Source organism: Polyodon spathula, chromosome 46 (assembly GCF_017654505.1).
Source record: "Polyodon spathula isolate WHYD16114869_AA chromosome 46, ASM1765450v1, whole genome shotgun sequence".
Taxonomy (NCBI): Eukaryota; Metazoa; Chordata; class Actinopteri; order Acipenseriformes; family Polyodontidae; genus Polyodon; species Polyodon spathula.
The window spans coordinates 1,160,969-1,176,853 of NC_054579.1; the positions used below are offsets into that span (position 1 = coordinate 1,160,969).

The 15,885-nt window shown below is 47.5% G+C and overlaps 3 protein-coding genes across 3 annotated transcripts in view; all 3 read right to left on the reverse strand.

The window, feature by feature from the left end:
• Positions 1-5,327: 5,327 nt before the first annotated feature.
• Positions 5,328-8,394, reverse strand: txn2 (thioredoxin 2). The gene is made up of 4 exons (XM_041237932.1): positions 8,290-8,394; positions 7,357-7,565; positions 6,375-6,498; positions 5,328-6,065 (listed from the first exon to the last, which is right to left on the reverse strand). The coding sequence occupies exons 2-4, from the start codon at positions 7,563-7,565 to the stop codon at positions 5,949-5,951; spliced, it is 450 nt and encodes a 149-aa protein (XP_041093866.1). The 5' UTR covers positions 8,290-8,394; the 3' UTR covers positions 5,328-5,948.
• Positions 8,395-9,269: 875 nt separating this feature from the next.
• foxred2 (FAD-dependent oxidoreductase domain containing 2) lies at positions 9,270-14,927 on the reverse strand. Its single transcript, XM_041237956.1, is given in 12 exon segments — positions 9,270-9,534; positions 9,696-9,866; positions 10,116-10,165; positions 10,311-10,462; positions 10,706-10,896; positions 11,342-11,508; positions 11,850-12,143; positions 12,390-12,641; positions 13,002-13,127; positions 13,270-13,479; positions 14,132-14,392; positions 14,737-14,927. Coding segments are annotated over 12 exon segments (2,106 nt in total). The 5' UTR covers positions 14,760-14,927; the 3' UTR covers positions 9,270-9,325.
• Positions 14,928-15,016: 89 nt separating this feature from the next.
• Positions 15,017-15,885, reverse strand: part of LOC121306081 (ubinuclein-1-like) — a 3,162-nt gene continuing 2,293 nt past the window's right edge. Inside the window, exon 3 of the mRNA XM_041237785.1 lies at positions 15,017-15,267. Within this exon, the coding sequence (XP_041093719.1) occupies positions 15,017-15,267 (251 nt within the window). The remainder of the gene's footprint in view (positions 15,268-15,885) is intronic.

Genomic DNA, 15,885 nt, shown 5'->3' on the forward strand with positions numbered 1-15,885 from the left:
AATGACGTTGATCCTCCGGTCATGATAGAGCGGGCCAATGGCTGCAGCTGGAGCGTCATGTAGGGGGAAGCGGATTGGTTTGTGGACGTTCTGGTCCGCCCCTTCCCTCCCTGCCTCCTACTGCGCGCACCTGGACTGCTGGAGCTGCAGAACACAGTGACGTATTAATTTAAAAAAAACCTTTCATTTAATCTTAACCTAATGTATAAGTTACATATTATTATTATTATTATTATTATTATTATTATTATTATTATTATTATTATTATTAAACACGACTCGTTCAGAGTTTAAATTCTTTCAAATTCGACTAATCGGAGGAAAACAATAAGAAAACAAATATTTCCTTCCTTTCTTCCTTTCTTCCTTTCTTTCTATCACTCTCCTCTCTCTCAGCGGGGGAGGCTCACTCTGTCAGAGTTTTCTTGTTTTTTCTTTAAGACTCTTATCAGGGTCAGGGGTCAGTGCTGGGGCTTCTAAATGCAAAACAGAACAGAGGGAGAGAGAGAGAGGAGGAGAGGAGAGAGAGGGAGATGAAGGCACTAGGCCCCTTACTAGATTTTAAGAGGGAGATGAAGGCACTAGAGCCCCAAACTAGAGCTGCTCTGCTGGACTCAGTTTAGTTTCAATAACGCTGATGAAGGCACTAGAGCCCCAAACTAGAGCTGCTCTGCTGGACTCAGTTTAGTTTCAGTAACGCTGATGAAGGCACTAGAGCCCCAAACTAGAGCTGCTCTGCTGGACTCGGTTTAGTTTCGGTCACGCTGATGAAGGCTCTGGAGCTGCTCTGCTGGACTCAGTTTAGTTTCAGTAACGTTGATGAAGGCACTAGAGCCCCAAACTAGAGCTGCTCTGCTGGACTCAGTTTAGTTTCAATAACGCTGATGAAGGCACTAGAGCCCCAAACTAGAGCTGCTCTGCTGGACTCAGTTTAGTTTCAGTCACGCTGATCGAGGCACTAGAGCTGCTCTGCTGGACTCAGTTTAGTTTCAATAACGCTGATGAAGGCACTAGAGCCCCAAACTAGAGCTGCTCTGCTGGACTCAGTTTAGTTTCAATAACGCTGATGAAGGCACTAGAGCCCCAAACTAGAGCTGCTCTGCTGGACTCAGTTTAGTTTCAGTAACGCTGATGAAGGCACTAGAGCCCCAAACTAGCTGCTCTGCTGGACTCAGTTTAGTTTCGGTAACGCTGATGAAGCAATAACGCTGATAGAGCTGCTCTGCTGGACTCAGTTTAGTTTCTGATGAAGGCACTAGAGCTAACGCTGATGAAGGCTAGAGGAGCTGCTCTGCTGGACTCAGTTTAGTTTCAGTAACGCTGATGAAGGCTCTGGAGCTGCTCTGCTGGACTCTTGTTTAGTTTCAATAACGCTGATGAAGGCTGAGCTGCTCTGCTGGACTCAGTTTAGTTTCAGTCACGCTGATTGAGGCACTAGAGCTGCTCTGCTGGACTCAGTTTAGTTTCAGTCACGCTGATGAAGGCACTAGAGCTGCTCTGCTGGACTCAGTTTAGTTTCAAACGCTGATGAGGCTGCTCTGCTGGACTCAGTTTAGTTTCAGTCACGCTGATGAAGGCACTAGCTCTGGAGCTGCTCTGCTGGACTCAGTTTAGTTTCAGTCACGCTGATGAAGGCTCTGGAGCTGCTCTGCTGGACTCAGTTTAGTTTCAGTCACGCTGATGAAGGCTCAGTTTAGTTTCAGTGCTGATGAAGGCTGCTGCTCTGCTGGACTCAGTTTAGTAGTTTCAGTAACGCTGATGAAGGCTCTGGAGCTGCTCTGCTGGACTCAGTTTAGTTTCAATAACGCTGATGAAGGCTCGACTGATGAAGGCTCTAAGCTGCTCTCAGGTCACGGATGAGAGACGAGTTGAGTTCAGTCACGGACTGAGACGTAGCTGGACTGAGTCTGTTTAGTTTTTAGTTTAGTCACGCTGATTGATGAAGGCTCTGAGACCTCGACGAGACGACCTGGAGTCAAATCAGTTAAAGTTAGTTTCTATAACTTGATTGAAGCAAAAACTAGTTTGAGCTGCGTAGTGGACGAGACTCCGAGACAAATCGACAGCTTGCTCTGACGAGGAAAAATCAAAGTGCTCGCTGGACTCAGTTTAGTTCTCGCTCACTGGTCAGGATGCTTTAGGAGCTGGCTCTGCTGGACTCCGTTTTAGTCCGACCAGGTCAAATCTGGAGCGAGCTGCTGGACGAGACTGAGTTTAGTTGCGACAGTCACGCTGATGAAGGCTCTAGAGCTGCTCTGCTGGACTCAGTTTAGTTTCAGTCACGCTGATGAAGGCTCTGGAGCTGCTCTGCTGGAGCTGATCGAGGCACTGCTCTGCTGGACTCAGTTTAGTTTCGGTCACGCTGATCGAGGCTCTGTTTGTGTTTTTGCTCCACTAAGTGCATTCCGGAACATGTTTTAACTTCTCGCTGTTTTGTTTTCCTTTAGTGAGGAATGCGCTTGGACAGGAGCCAGATACTGAGGGAGGGAGAGCAGGGAGGGAGGGAGAGGATGTCTCCTAATGGGTTTAGAGGTCACAGCTGTGTGTCTTTCTAAAAGTTTAGTAAAAGCACAGCACAGCGAAACATTGTAAAGCATAGAGAGGTCTGGTAAAGCACAGGGAGGCATTGTAAAGCACAGAGAGGTCTGGTAAAGCACAGGGAAGCATTGTAAAGCACAGAGAGGTCTGGTAAAGCACAGGGAAGCATTGTAAAGCACAGAGAGGTCTGGTAAAGCACAGGGAAGCATTGTAAAGCACAGAGAGGTCTGGTAAAGCATAGGGAAGCATTGTAAAGCACAGAGAGGTCTGGTAAAGCACAGGGAAGCATTGTAAAGCACAGAGAGGTCTGGTAAAGCACAGGGAAGCATTGTAAAGCACAGAGAGGTCTGGTAAAGCACAGGGAAGCATTGTAAAGCACAGAGAGGTCTGGTAAAGCATAGGGAAGCATTGTAAAGCACAGAGAGGTCTGGTAAAGCATAGGGAAGCATTGTAAAGCACAGAGAGGTCTGGTAAAGCACAGGGAAGCATTGTAAAGCACAAAGAGGTCTGATAAGAGGGGATTCTAGTAAACTGAGTCACACGATTCACTCTGTCGTCTGGAATGCAGTTCGGTCATTTTTTTTTTTTTTTTTCAACAATCTCTCACCCGCCTCCCCCTCTTCCAAACTCAACACACTTTCCACACAGGCACACTTTTGATCAGCCTTGTCGGGGGGCATGGGGCGGGGAGCTAGCGGCACCGCTGTGGGAAGACATCTGACAGCGTCCGGCAATAAAACCAGAGCACCAGAGCACATTATAAAAAAAAAATAATAAACCTGCTAAATTAACGAATCCTTACAAACAAGCGTTCAAAACGCACATCGTCGTGTTAGACAGCCTGCTAAAGCAGACCTGCTCGGCTCAGCGAGCCGGTGCGGATTCGTGCCCGGTACCGGCGCCTCCTCCGGGCTTGCTCCTGCGTCCACGCTGCTCCGCACAGCCTGGCAAAGCTCCCCGGGCTCCGGTCTGACGCACAGGGACTCGGCGAGGCCGGAAAACACACAGGACTTGCGGTTTACACACAACGAAGCTGTTTTGTTTCCTTATAAGGTAACACGAGAGAGAGAGAGAGAGAGAGAGAGAGAGAGAGAGAGAGGAGGGAGGGGCGTGGACTATTGTAACAGCCTCTGTGGTTTATTGCTTGCACTCTTCCTTCCTCTCTCTCTCTCTGTAGTTCACTTTTTTAAATAAAATTTAACAGCTAGTATTTGCATTGATGAGACCCAGCCCTCTGAAATGTCTTTATAATATACAGCACTAGACCCTGATATTGATGAGATCCAGCCCTCTGAAATGTCTTTATAATATACAGCACTAGACCCTGATATTGATGAGATCCAGCCCTCTGAAATGTCTTTATAATATACAGCACTAGACCCTGATATTGATGAGACACAGCCCTCTGAAATGTCTTTATAATATACAGCACTAGACCCTGATATTGATGAGATGAGATCCAGCCCTCTGAAATGTCTTTATAATATACAGCACTAGACCCTGATATTGAAATAGCATATTAATGAAATGATCTGGGACTATGAACTCCTTATTGTGGATGAGATCCAGCCCTCTGAAATGTCTTTATAATATACAGCACTAGACCCTGATATTGATGAGATCCAGCCCTCTGAAATGTCTTTATAATATACAGCACTAGACCCTGATATTGATGAGATCCAGCCCTCTGAAATGTCTTTATAATATACAGCACTAGACCCTGATATTGATGAGACACAGCCCTCTGAAATGTCTTTATAATATACAGCACTAGACCCTGATATTGATGAGATCCAGCCCTCTGAAATGTCTTTATAATATACAGCACTAGACCCTGATATTGATGAGATCCAGCCCTCTGAAATGTCTTTATAATATACAGCACTAGACCCTGATATTGATGAGATCCAGCCCTCTGAAATGTCTTTATAATATACAGCACTAGACCCTGATATTGATGAGATCCAGCCCTCTGAAATGTCTTTATAATATACAGCACTAGACCCTGATAATGATGAGACACAGCCCTCTGAAATGTCTTTATAATATACAGCGCTAGACCCTGATATTGATGAGATCAAGCCCTCTGAAATGTCTTTATAATATACAGCACTAGACCCTGATATTGATGAGATACAGCCCTCTGAAATGTCTTTATAATATACAGCACTAGACCCTGATATTGATGAGATCCAGCCCTCTGAAATGTCTTTATAATATACAGCACTAGACCCTGATATTGATGAGATCCAGCCCTCTGAAATGTCTTTATAATATACAGCACTAGACCCTGATATTGATGAGATCCAGCCCTCTGAAATGTCTTTATAATATACAGCACTAGACCCTGATATTGATGAGATCCAGCCCTCTGAAATGTCTTTATAATATACAGCACTTGACCCTGACTGTGTATATTATAATATAAAAACATACCCCCAGTCTACACCGTGTCTAACACACACACGCACGCACTGCAGTCTGCAGCACGTCTGCCCTCTGGTGGTCACATGTAGTACTGCAGGTCAGACACACAGACAACAACAGACAGACAGACAGACACCCAGATAGAGACACACAGGCAGAATGATAGACACAGATATAAGAGTTAGACAGGCAGAAATACAGTTTGACAGAAAAACAGTTGGACACACAGAGTCATACACAGTTACAGACAGATACAGACAGACACACAGACAGACAGACGGCTCTTGCAGAGCATCAAGACCTTTTTCAAAAAATCTTATAAATAAAACAAAACCGACAACAACCGAGTTACGATTTATTTCACGCCGACAACAAAAAACAATCTCACAGTTATTATTATTATTATTATTATTTTATTATCGTTATCACATGACCGAGCGATGACAGGACTGCAGGAGTCCAGCGAGGCGGCAGTGGGGGGGGGGGGGGGGGGGGGGGGGGGGGGGGGGGGGGGGGGGGGGGGGGGGGGGGGGGGGGGGGGGTTGAAAATTAGATTTCATCTCCGAGGGGCAGTTATTCCCCCCCCAGTCGCCGACGGGTCAGGAATCTCCACAGCGTATCGCTGTGGAAACGCTCCAGAGACGACAGCGGCAGCAAGAATGCTCGCCAGCGGGGGGCGCTGTCACTCCATCGATTTAAGAGAGGAGAGTCGAACGAAAAGCAGCTGAACAATCCCAGCCTTCATTATTATTATTATTATTATTATTATTATTATTATTATTATTATTATTAAGACATTTCTAATTTCCATTCCATTTTTAAATCCCTCCTTTCCAATTCCTTCACAGAAATTGATACTTGAGAGATGTTGTAATAATAATAATAATAATAATAATAATAATAATAATAATGGCTGCAGTGGTTGAGAAACGGAATTCAGACAAAGGACATGACCTCACACCCTGCAGGGGTCAGGGGTCAGCTCAGGAGCCAATCAGCTTGCTGATGAAGGCGTCCAGTTGGTCCTCGTCTTTGATCCCCACGAATTTGTCCACGACGTCCCCGTTCTTGATAGCCAGGACCGTGGGGACAGCAGAGACCTGAGAACAGAGGACAGGGCTGGGAATCAGACTCCTATTGCACAGCAGTGTGATCCAGTCCAGGTTTCACTGCTACCAGCTTGATCAGCCCCCAGTGTGTCTAGGGAACAAGCTCAGGTGTGTCTTGTTATTAAACTCCTAGTGAAACCAGGACTGGAAATAAGACTCTCATTATATAGAGACACGTACAGAGAGCCTCCCTCCCTCCCTCCCTCCCCAGTCTGTCTCTCTCTCCCCTTCTCTCCTTCACACTCTCTCTCCCTATCTCCCTCACAGTCTTTTTCTCTCTCTCTCTCCCTCTCCTCTCACCCCGTATTCGATGGCCAGGTCAGTGTGATCGTCGATGTCCACTTTAGCCATGGTCACTTTACCCTGCTGCTTTGACACCATCTTCTCCAGCCTGGGCCCCAGGATCTTACAGGGGCCACACCACCTGCACAGAGGAGAGGAGAGGAGAGGAGAGAGAGAGGGGAGGGGAGAGAGAGGGGAGGGGAGAGAGAGCGCTAATGTTAACAGCGAATTTCATGACAGTGAGAGAAGCGTTTCTCTCATTGCTCAGCAGTGTGATCCAGTCCAGGTTTCACTGCTACCAGCTTGATCAGCCCCCCAGTGTGTCTAGGGAACAAGCTCAGGTGTGTCTTATTATTAAACCCCTAGTGAAAGCAGGACTGGATCACACTGCTGTGCAGCGGGAGTCTGATTATTAAACTCCTAGTGAAAGCAGGACTGGATCACACTGCTGTGCAGCGGGAGTCTGATTATTAAACTCCTAGTGAAAGCAGGACTGGATCACACTGCTGTGCAGCGGGAGTCTGATTATTAAACTCCTAGTGAAAGCAGGACTGGATCACACTGCTGTGCAGCGGGAGTCTGATTATTAAACTCCTAGTGAAAGCAGGACTGGATCACACTGCTGTGCAGCGGGAGTCTGATTATTAAACTCCTAGTGAAAGCAGGACTGGATCACACTGCTGTGCAGCGGGAGTCTGATTATTAAACTCCTAGTGAAAGCAGGACTGGATCACACTGCTGTGCAGCGGGAGTCTGATTCCCAGCCCTGTAGGCAGACTTTGATTGAAGGAGGTTTGTAGCTGATTGTATAGTGGAGAGAGCTGCAGTATATTGGTGGTAGCTGTGGGATATTTAGACAGAGAGATCAGGGCTGGGAATGAGACTCCTATTGCACAGCAGCGTGATCCAGTCCAGGTTTCACTGCCCCCAGTGTGTCCAGGTAACCAGCTCAGGTGCGTGTCGTTATTAAACTCTGCCAGTGTGGAAGCGAGACACTCACTGCGCGTGGAAATCCACCAGGACAGGCTGCACACTCTTCAGCACACGCTCAGAGAAGTCTGCCGGGTCCTGAACACTGAAAGAGACTCGCTGTGCTGCAGAGAGAGAGAGGGAGCGCGGGACAGGGAGGGAGGAGCGGGGGACAGCCGGAGAGGACAGCCCCCCGAGGGACAGCGTCCAAATCCGTCTCAGCAAGGTTCTCTGTGCCATCTGAGAGAAAATAACAACAACAACAACAACAATAATAATAACAATGACAATAATAACAACTAACATATAGATAGAGAGATAGAGAGATAGATAGATAGATAGTGAGATAGATAGATAGATAGATATAGTGTGTGGATAGATAGATAGAGTGTGTATAGATAGATAGATAGATAGATAGATAGATAGTGTGTGTGGATAGATAGATAGATAGATAGTGTGTGGATAGATAGATAGATAGATAGATAGATAGACAGATAGACAGACAGACACACACAAGCCCGCTGTATTTAGTTCGGGGCGTCTTTGTCAACGAGTTCATCTGAAGGGACGCTCAATAGAAACACATTCCTAATAAATATAATAAGGTGCTTGAAATTCAACAGCGATTTAAAATAATTACAAACGACCACGAAACAATTTGCACGACAACTTTCTATCAACGCCCTTCTATTTAACTAGTTCCGTTTGTTGTTGTTGTCGTTGTTGTTGTTTTTAATAATAAACTGTAATTATAATTTCTTATTCGTTGCAAACAGTCGGTCCCTCTCGAGTCCAGTAACCCTCCGCCTGACCTTCTCTCTCTCTATATATAGAGATATAAAATACATTTAAAAAGCGTTAAACTCAACATAACACGTGTTTAAAACAGATCAGCACGGTCCTCGCGAGTATAATAATAATAATAATAATAATAATAATAATAATAATAATTATAAAAGCTTACTCGAGTCTGTGCGAATAAATCTGAATCGTGCCTTTATTCAGCTCTGCGTGCGCCGCCCGGACCCTAATCAGTGAAGCACTTCCGCCAGCCTTTCACTTTTGGGTACCATAGAGTTTGCTGTTAGGACGGGGAGCGGTTTGAGCGACACCATCGAGTTCAGAAACCGGGATTAGATCGGCTCAATTGATTTTGGCGGTTGATTTAAAACAAGAATTGAAACGCGCGTTCGGTTTTGTTACACGAAGAGCCTGCGTGGGCATTGTTATTACCAAGAAAGACATTTATATTTATTTTTTTTGGAGGCACTCATTTTAGTCAAGGCTTTATTAATTGCGAGGTTTCATTACAGCGCCTCTGGGGGTCTCCTCTTCGGGTCGAAGCGGGGCGGAGAGGTTTGCAAAGCTGGGACCGAGGAGCCAAGAAAGGCTTTCGTCTTCCCCCTCCAAACGTTTCTCATTGGAGGTGCTGTTGTTACATTTCCTTCTTGTTGTGTGTCTTCTTCTCAAATGAAGCGCCGCTCAAGGGTTTTTTGGAAATGAATTTTAAAGAAACGGTTTCTCGGCACATCTTAAATCTTTATTTAAAAACAAACAAGACAAAACGAGCAGGTAGGAATATAGATGTCAAAAAAACAAAACAATAAGAAATATTTACATCTGGCATAATAATAATAATAATAATAATAATAATAAATAAGACACACCCCTATATTCCCAGAATCTGATCTTCAAGAAATGGAGCTGAATCATGCTGAGAGCGAGTTTCGTGACAACGAGAGAAGAGCTTCACACAGAGAGATGGAGGAACGTGTGAGGTGAGACCAGCGTGCGCAACACTGCCTGCACTGCACCCCCTCTGCCAGCAGGGGGCATCATCAACACATTTTAAATTTAAAAAGGTATAATATATATATATAAAATTTGTGCAGCAAAAAATATTAAAAAATGTTGCAAACATTATATATATATATATATATATATATAATATATATATATATATATATATATATATATATATATAATATATATAATCGAGGTCAGAGTTCGCTGTGACCTGTGAACCCTGGTCTCGTGTCAGGTGACTGGCTCGAGGGCGCTGGCTCCGGCAGGAAGTCTTGCATTAGCCCCGCCTCCATGGCGTGTCGCCACAGCCTGGCGTTACCCACAAGGCCCTGCTTCCTGAGGTAACCCTGGCGACAGGAGAGCGGAGGGCTGCGATTGGTCAGAGTGAGGCGGAAACAGGACTCTGAAACACAGGAAGAGGCGGGACGAACAGGAGTAATGATAATAATAATAACGACAACAGCAATATTATCGATAATCAAAATAATAATAATATATTAGTAATAACTGTGTCTCAGTGTCTCTCTCTCTCTCCTCTCCTCTCTCCTCTCTCCTCTCTCTCACCTGTATAGTAGTTTCTCAGCTCGGTGCTCACACAGTGCTCCAGGAATCTCCTCAGTGGTTGGATGTGAGACACGGCTCCACTCCACTCTGTCAGGAAGTCCTCCACGACGTGATGGAGGGCGTGGGGGCGGGGCAAGGGCCAGCCGCGGGGGCGGAGCTTCATCTCTGAGGCTGCAATGAGGGGAGAGAGGGGGTGGGGTCACCATCGTCATAGAGACCCATTCAGCAGCACCATAGGGACTGGTCTGTACCCTCACTATACAGCCCGGTCTCTCTATACCTGAGGGCAGGGTTCTGTAGCAGTAGATGACTGGTCTGTGCCCTCACTATACAGCCCGGTCTCTCTATACCTGAGGGCAGGGTTCTGTAGCAGTAGATGACTGGTCTGTGCCCTCACTATACAGCCCGGTCTCTCTATACCTGAGGGCAGGGTTCTGTAGTAGTAGATGACCGGGTGCAGGAATTTGGACCTCCAGGCCTCTCTCCAGTCACTGATGGCCCGGTTCTGGCCCAGGGGGTTAGTCTGGTTCTGACCGTACTGCATGGATGATCACCAAAAGCCCGGTCCGGGGCAGGGTTCTGTAGTAGTAGATGACCGGGTGCAGGAATTTGGACCTCCAGGCCTCTCTCCAGTCACTGATGGCCCGGTTCTGGCCCAGGGGGTTAGTCTGGTTCTGACCGTACTGCATGGTGATCACCAAAAGGCCGGCCGGGCTCACAGCAAGCCCAGAGAGAGGCTCCAGAGCCGGGAGGGACTGGAGAGGAGAGAGAGAGGAGGAACCAGAGAGAGAGAGAGGGAGAGAGAGAGAGAGAGAGAGAGAGAGGAGAGGAGAGAGAAGAGAGAGAGGGAGGAGAGAGAGAGAGGGAGAGAGGAGAGGGGGAGAGAGAGGAGAGAGGAGAGGTTTATAAAGACTTTGCATTGACTCTCACAAAGTCTCTCTCTCTCCTCTCTCTCTATCTCTCTCTCCCTAACCCTCTCCCTGTCTCTCTCTCTCTCTCTCTCTCTCTCTCTCTCTCTCTCTCTCTCTCTCTCACCCCTGCAGCAGCACAATGTCTCCCAGCACACTGAACATCTGATAGGGTCCCGACGCCTCGTTGATCCGGCGAAGGACCGCCCCCAGCAGCTGACTGGTCGGCAGAGAGATGGAGGGCCAGCTGTTCCCATGGTAACGCTGCTCCAGCACACGATGCACCGCTCGCACTGAGAGAGAGAGGAAAAATAAACAAGAATCGAATGAGATTGACTTGTGTATCTCAACCATATCTGACTCCGGTCTCACTCCGGTCTCACTCCAGTTTCACTCCGGTTTCACTTCGGTTTCGTTTTGGTTTCACTCCGGTTTCGCTCGGGTTTCACTTCAGTTTCACCCAGGTTTCGCTCTGGTTTCACTCCAGTTTCCCCGGTTTCACTTCGGTTTCGCTCTGGTTTCCCCGGTTTCGCTCGGGTTTCACTTCGGTTTCCCCGGTTTCGCTCCGGTTTCACTCGGGTTTTACTTCGCTTTCGCTCTGGTTTCACTCCGGTTTCCCCAGTTTTGCTCGGGTTTCACTCCGGTTTCCCCGGTTTCGCTCTGGTTTCACTTCGGTTTTGCTCGTGTTTCGCTCGTGTTTCACTCGTGTTTCCCCGGTTTCGCTCTGGTTTCACTCACCTGTGTACCGGAACCCGTGGATGAAGCCCCCCGCTGATCTGCGATGGTCTCTCCCGTGGCTGGCGGTGCCGATGACGAAGATTCCGGGGGTGCGCTGCGTCTCGTACCAGGGGGTGAGGAGGGGGTACTTCCTGGGGGGCCCCCGACGAGGGAAGGGGGCCGTGTCACTGGGGGGGATCAATGACACAGACTGGAAGGGGAGCTCCATACTTAACATTATATATACATATATACACACACAGATATACAGTACAGACCTACATATACACACACACACACAGATATACAATACAGAGCTCAGTGTGTGTGTCTCAGTGTGTGTGTCTCAGTGTGATTCTTTCAGTGTGTGTCTCTCAGTGTGTGTGTCTCAGTGTGTGTGTCTCACTGTGTGTGTCTCAGTGTGATTCTCTCAGTGTGTGTGTCTCAGTGTGATTCTCTCAGTGTGTGTGTCTCAGTGTGATGCTCTCAGTGTGTGTGTTTCAGTGTGATGCTCTCAGTGGGAGCTCACTTGTTGAAGATGGAGTAGTCAAACTCGAATCCCAGGCACCGCACCATCCTGTCGTAGGGCCTCCGCAGAGAGAAGTTATCGTCCTGGTCCGCGGGCAGCAGCGACATCAGCGTGGGCATGTCCAGGGCTTCCGCGGTCGCCCGGGAGACGTTGGAAGCCCGCAGGAGTTCCGCCAGGGTGAGGTAGAGCCGGCCCCTCCCGTCCCGGAGCACAGCCAGCTGCTCCACAGCGCCCTCTACCAGCCCGTCCAGGGACTTCAACTGGTAGGAGTCCAGCAGGTCATTGTTGACAGCCCTGCGTGTGGGAGAGAGGCGCTGATCAATACAGAGTCCATAGCTGATCAATACAAAGTCCATAGCTAATCAATACAGAGTCCATAGCTAATCGATACAGAGTCCCTAGCTAATCAATACAGCCCAGCTTCTCTCCAGAGAGACTTCCAGAGACTAGGGGGGTGAACTCTGCATCACACACACACACACAGCCTCTAGTATAATCAATATCTAATCAATCCTGTGTGATCGATCTGTCCGGACTTGCCTCAGGTCCCCCACGTAGTGTGTCTCCCAGGCCAGCCTGACGGGGGTCCGGCTGTAGAGGTGCAGGTGGCCGGCCGTCCCTAATAAATTGGCCGCCGTCTCGAACGCGGAGTTCCCCTTCCCCAGAATCAGAACCGCCTGACCGGCGAAGTCTTCCGGGTCCACCGACACCGACTCGTACCCCTCCAGGAACTCGGAACCGGGGAAACGGACCTGCTTGGGAACCCAGAGCCCGGTGGCGACCAGAACCACGCTGCGGGATGGAGCAGGAGAGGAGAGGAGAGTCAGGGTTATTATTATTATTATTATTATTATTATTTATTATTATATTATTATTATTATTATTATTCAGTTTGATTCAGCTAACCAGAGAGCCGTTAATCACAATCCAGTCTAATTGTAATTCCCCACAGCAGTGACTGTTCCAGGATATATAGACAGACAGACAGAGATCTCTCAATTCCCAGTCGGCGCTCTGGGAACGAGGCGCTCTGTGGCGCGTGAAAAGAAGACAGCGCCGGGCGCTTCGATTAATTAATTACATTAATTAGGCATCTCCAGACTGAAGCCAGCCCCCCTCTGCGCTGGCACAGGCTGTCCTGGGCAAGCTCACCTGCAGGTGTAGGTGTTCTGATCCTGATCGGTCAGGACGAAGCGATGGCTGTGCCAGGCTCCCTCTCCCTCTCCTCTCCCCCCCTCTCTCTCCCCTCTCCGCACGTTTAGAATTTCAGTTCCGTACCTCCAAAGTAAAAAATAAAATTAATACAAAAATGGTGGTCGATCGTAAAGGTGAGGGAAGGACAGCTTTTCTTGTTTTCTGAGTCAGAACATGTTTATGAATTAATTTGTTCTCTCCCCTCCTCTCCTCTCCTCTCTCTCACCTCACTCTCAGGTTCAGTTCAGTGCTGTATTGCTGTAGGTATTCCTGCATGCTGTCTGCGTGTGGATAGTATTCTTTGCTGTAGTGTTTGTATCTCAGACTGTCTCGGTCGCTCAGCAGTGAATTCCAGTCGTGTCTCAGATTGAACTCTGTGTTCGATCGGCCCGTGTGGATCTTATTGATGCTGATCAGCCGTCTGTGTCGGGGGTACCTGTGGGGGGCAGGAGGGGGCAAAAAATTCTCCATTCAGAGATCTGCTTTACAGCTGTGGACAAAAGTAGCATCACCACCCTCTATATAGAATGCTGTAGAACTACAGCTCCCAGCATGCCTCTGCACCCACGGCAATGGTGAGGCATGCTGGGAGCTGTAGTTCTTTCTGCAAAAGTTCAGCATCATCACCCTCTATATAGAATGAACTGATTCAGCTTCATAGAGTCCAGTGAAAGCTGCTGAATAATGTTCCCTTGTTATCATATTGAATTGCACCCCCTCTATATAGAATGAACTGATTCAGCTTCATAGAGTCCAGTGAAAGCTGCTGAATAATGTTCCCTTGTTAACATATTGAATTGCACCCCCTCTATATAGAATGAACTGATTCAGCTTCATAGAGTCCAGTGAAAGCTGCTGAATAATGTTCCCTTGTTAACATATTGAATTGCACCCCCTCTATATAGAATGAACTCACTCAGCTTCATAGAGTCCAGTGAAAGCTGCTGAATAATGTTCCCTTGTTAACATATTGAATTGCACCCCCTCTATATAGAATGAACTATAGCTTCATAGAGTTTTAATATAATGAATAATAGATGAAATTCAGCTTTAATAATAATAATAATAATAATAATAATAATAGAAACCTTTGGAAGAAGCTCCCGGGGGCGTGGTTTCTCTCCAGCACCACGTAGTCCCGCCCACATTTCTCCAGAAAGTGCGCGATCTGCAGCCCGGCCGGCCCCGCCCCCAGGACGCAGTAGTCATGGTGATAGCGGAGCGTCGGTGGGCTCTGAAAGTTCGGAGAACTTTCCCGAGAGTTCTGAGCGTTCTGAGCTCCGGCCGGGCTGCAGTGTGTCAGAGTCGCCAGCAGAGGGAGCAGAGAGACCGCCTCCAGCAGCTTCATTCTGCGGAGATTAATAATATAAAAGCAAGCGTCACCAAAACAGAGGAACGCATCGCCTCGTCCTTCCAGCGCCGCGGGCAAATCCATCACAAACTCCCCCCCCGAGTCGCTTCTAAAGCTTTGATTTGCTGTGCGAGTGAAAATCAAACCTCTGGCACTGAACATCTGGGGCGGAGAACTGTCCGATTGTAACCGGGTGACTTTAATAGGACGTGCAGCTTCATTTCAAACAGTAAAGAGGTTTTGTTTTTTTAGTTTTAAGATGCCTAATTAATTAATTAGAGCACAAAGCGGTCTCGCATGTTCACACACGAGTCTCTCTGCTTTCTATAGCGCTAACTCTACCTGAATTGGAATTCTCTCAACATGTTTTCGTGCAGGTCGGGTTATCAAATAATTTTTCTCTCCCTTCGGGCTCGGCTTTACCGAGCCAGCCCTTCTCGGGACCGCTACAGCTCGGCAGGGCGAGGTCCTGCCAGCCCGTTATCCTCCCTCCGCTGCAAAATCAAAACCAAACGCATCTGAATTTGCAGAAGCGTCTTACCTTCTCGCGTGAGCGCCGCAAACAAACAGAACCAGAATCCACTCCCTGACCCCGCCCCCCTGCGCCGACGCTGGGAACCTTTCATTCTGACTCCGCCCTCGACTCCGCCCCCTCCTCGCCAGAGCGCTCCGAACCTTTCATTCTGACTCCGCCCTCGACTCCGCCCCCTCCTCGCCAGAGCGCTCCGAACCTTTCATTCTGACTCCGCCCTCGACTCCGCCCCCTCCTCGCCAGAGCCCTCGGGGGTGGGCGTGGTCGAGACCGAGAGGGGCGGGGCACCGCCTGCGTGCGTGTGTGCTGTAGCCACGCCCCCTTTCTTTTCTGTGACGTTTCTGTAACACCCGCGCATCGACTTCTTTAACAATTAAAACGATTATAAATTCATGCGGAATTTGATTATAAATATGAATTCTATTTTTAAAAATTGAGGCACTATTGTAAGCGGTATTGTAATATAATATGAGAATAAAATTATTTGAAGAAATATTATTAATTCATTAATTAGTTAATTAATTAATTGATTCATTAATTGATTGATTTCTTAGCAGACGCTCTTATCCACTGAAAGCGGTTCTAAGGTATCTCATTACAGGTAATAGCAGTTATCAATCAAATCAGCAATAAATAGCACCCGATTCAACTCATAAGAAAACACACAGTATATATATATATATATACACACGTTTGAGAGCGATTCCCATCAAGAGTAGAGATATGTATTTTATATTAGAGAGCAAGAGTAGAGATATATTAGTATATATATAATTTGCTTCTAAGAGTCGATTCCATTATTAAGAGCACGCTGTGCGGATCTGAACGACGATTAGATACAGATCTGATCAAATCATATAGAGACTGGCTTTATTTATTTTTAAAGTACATTTTAGCAGAGGGGAGGGGTGGGGGTGATACTAGCCGGGGTTCGTGTTAAGCGGGGCTCGGCTGTTGTT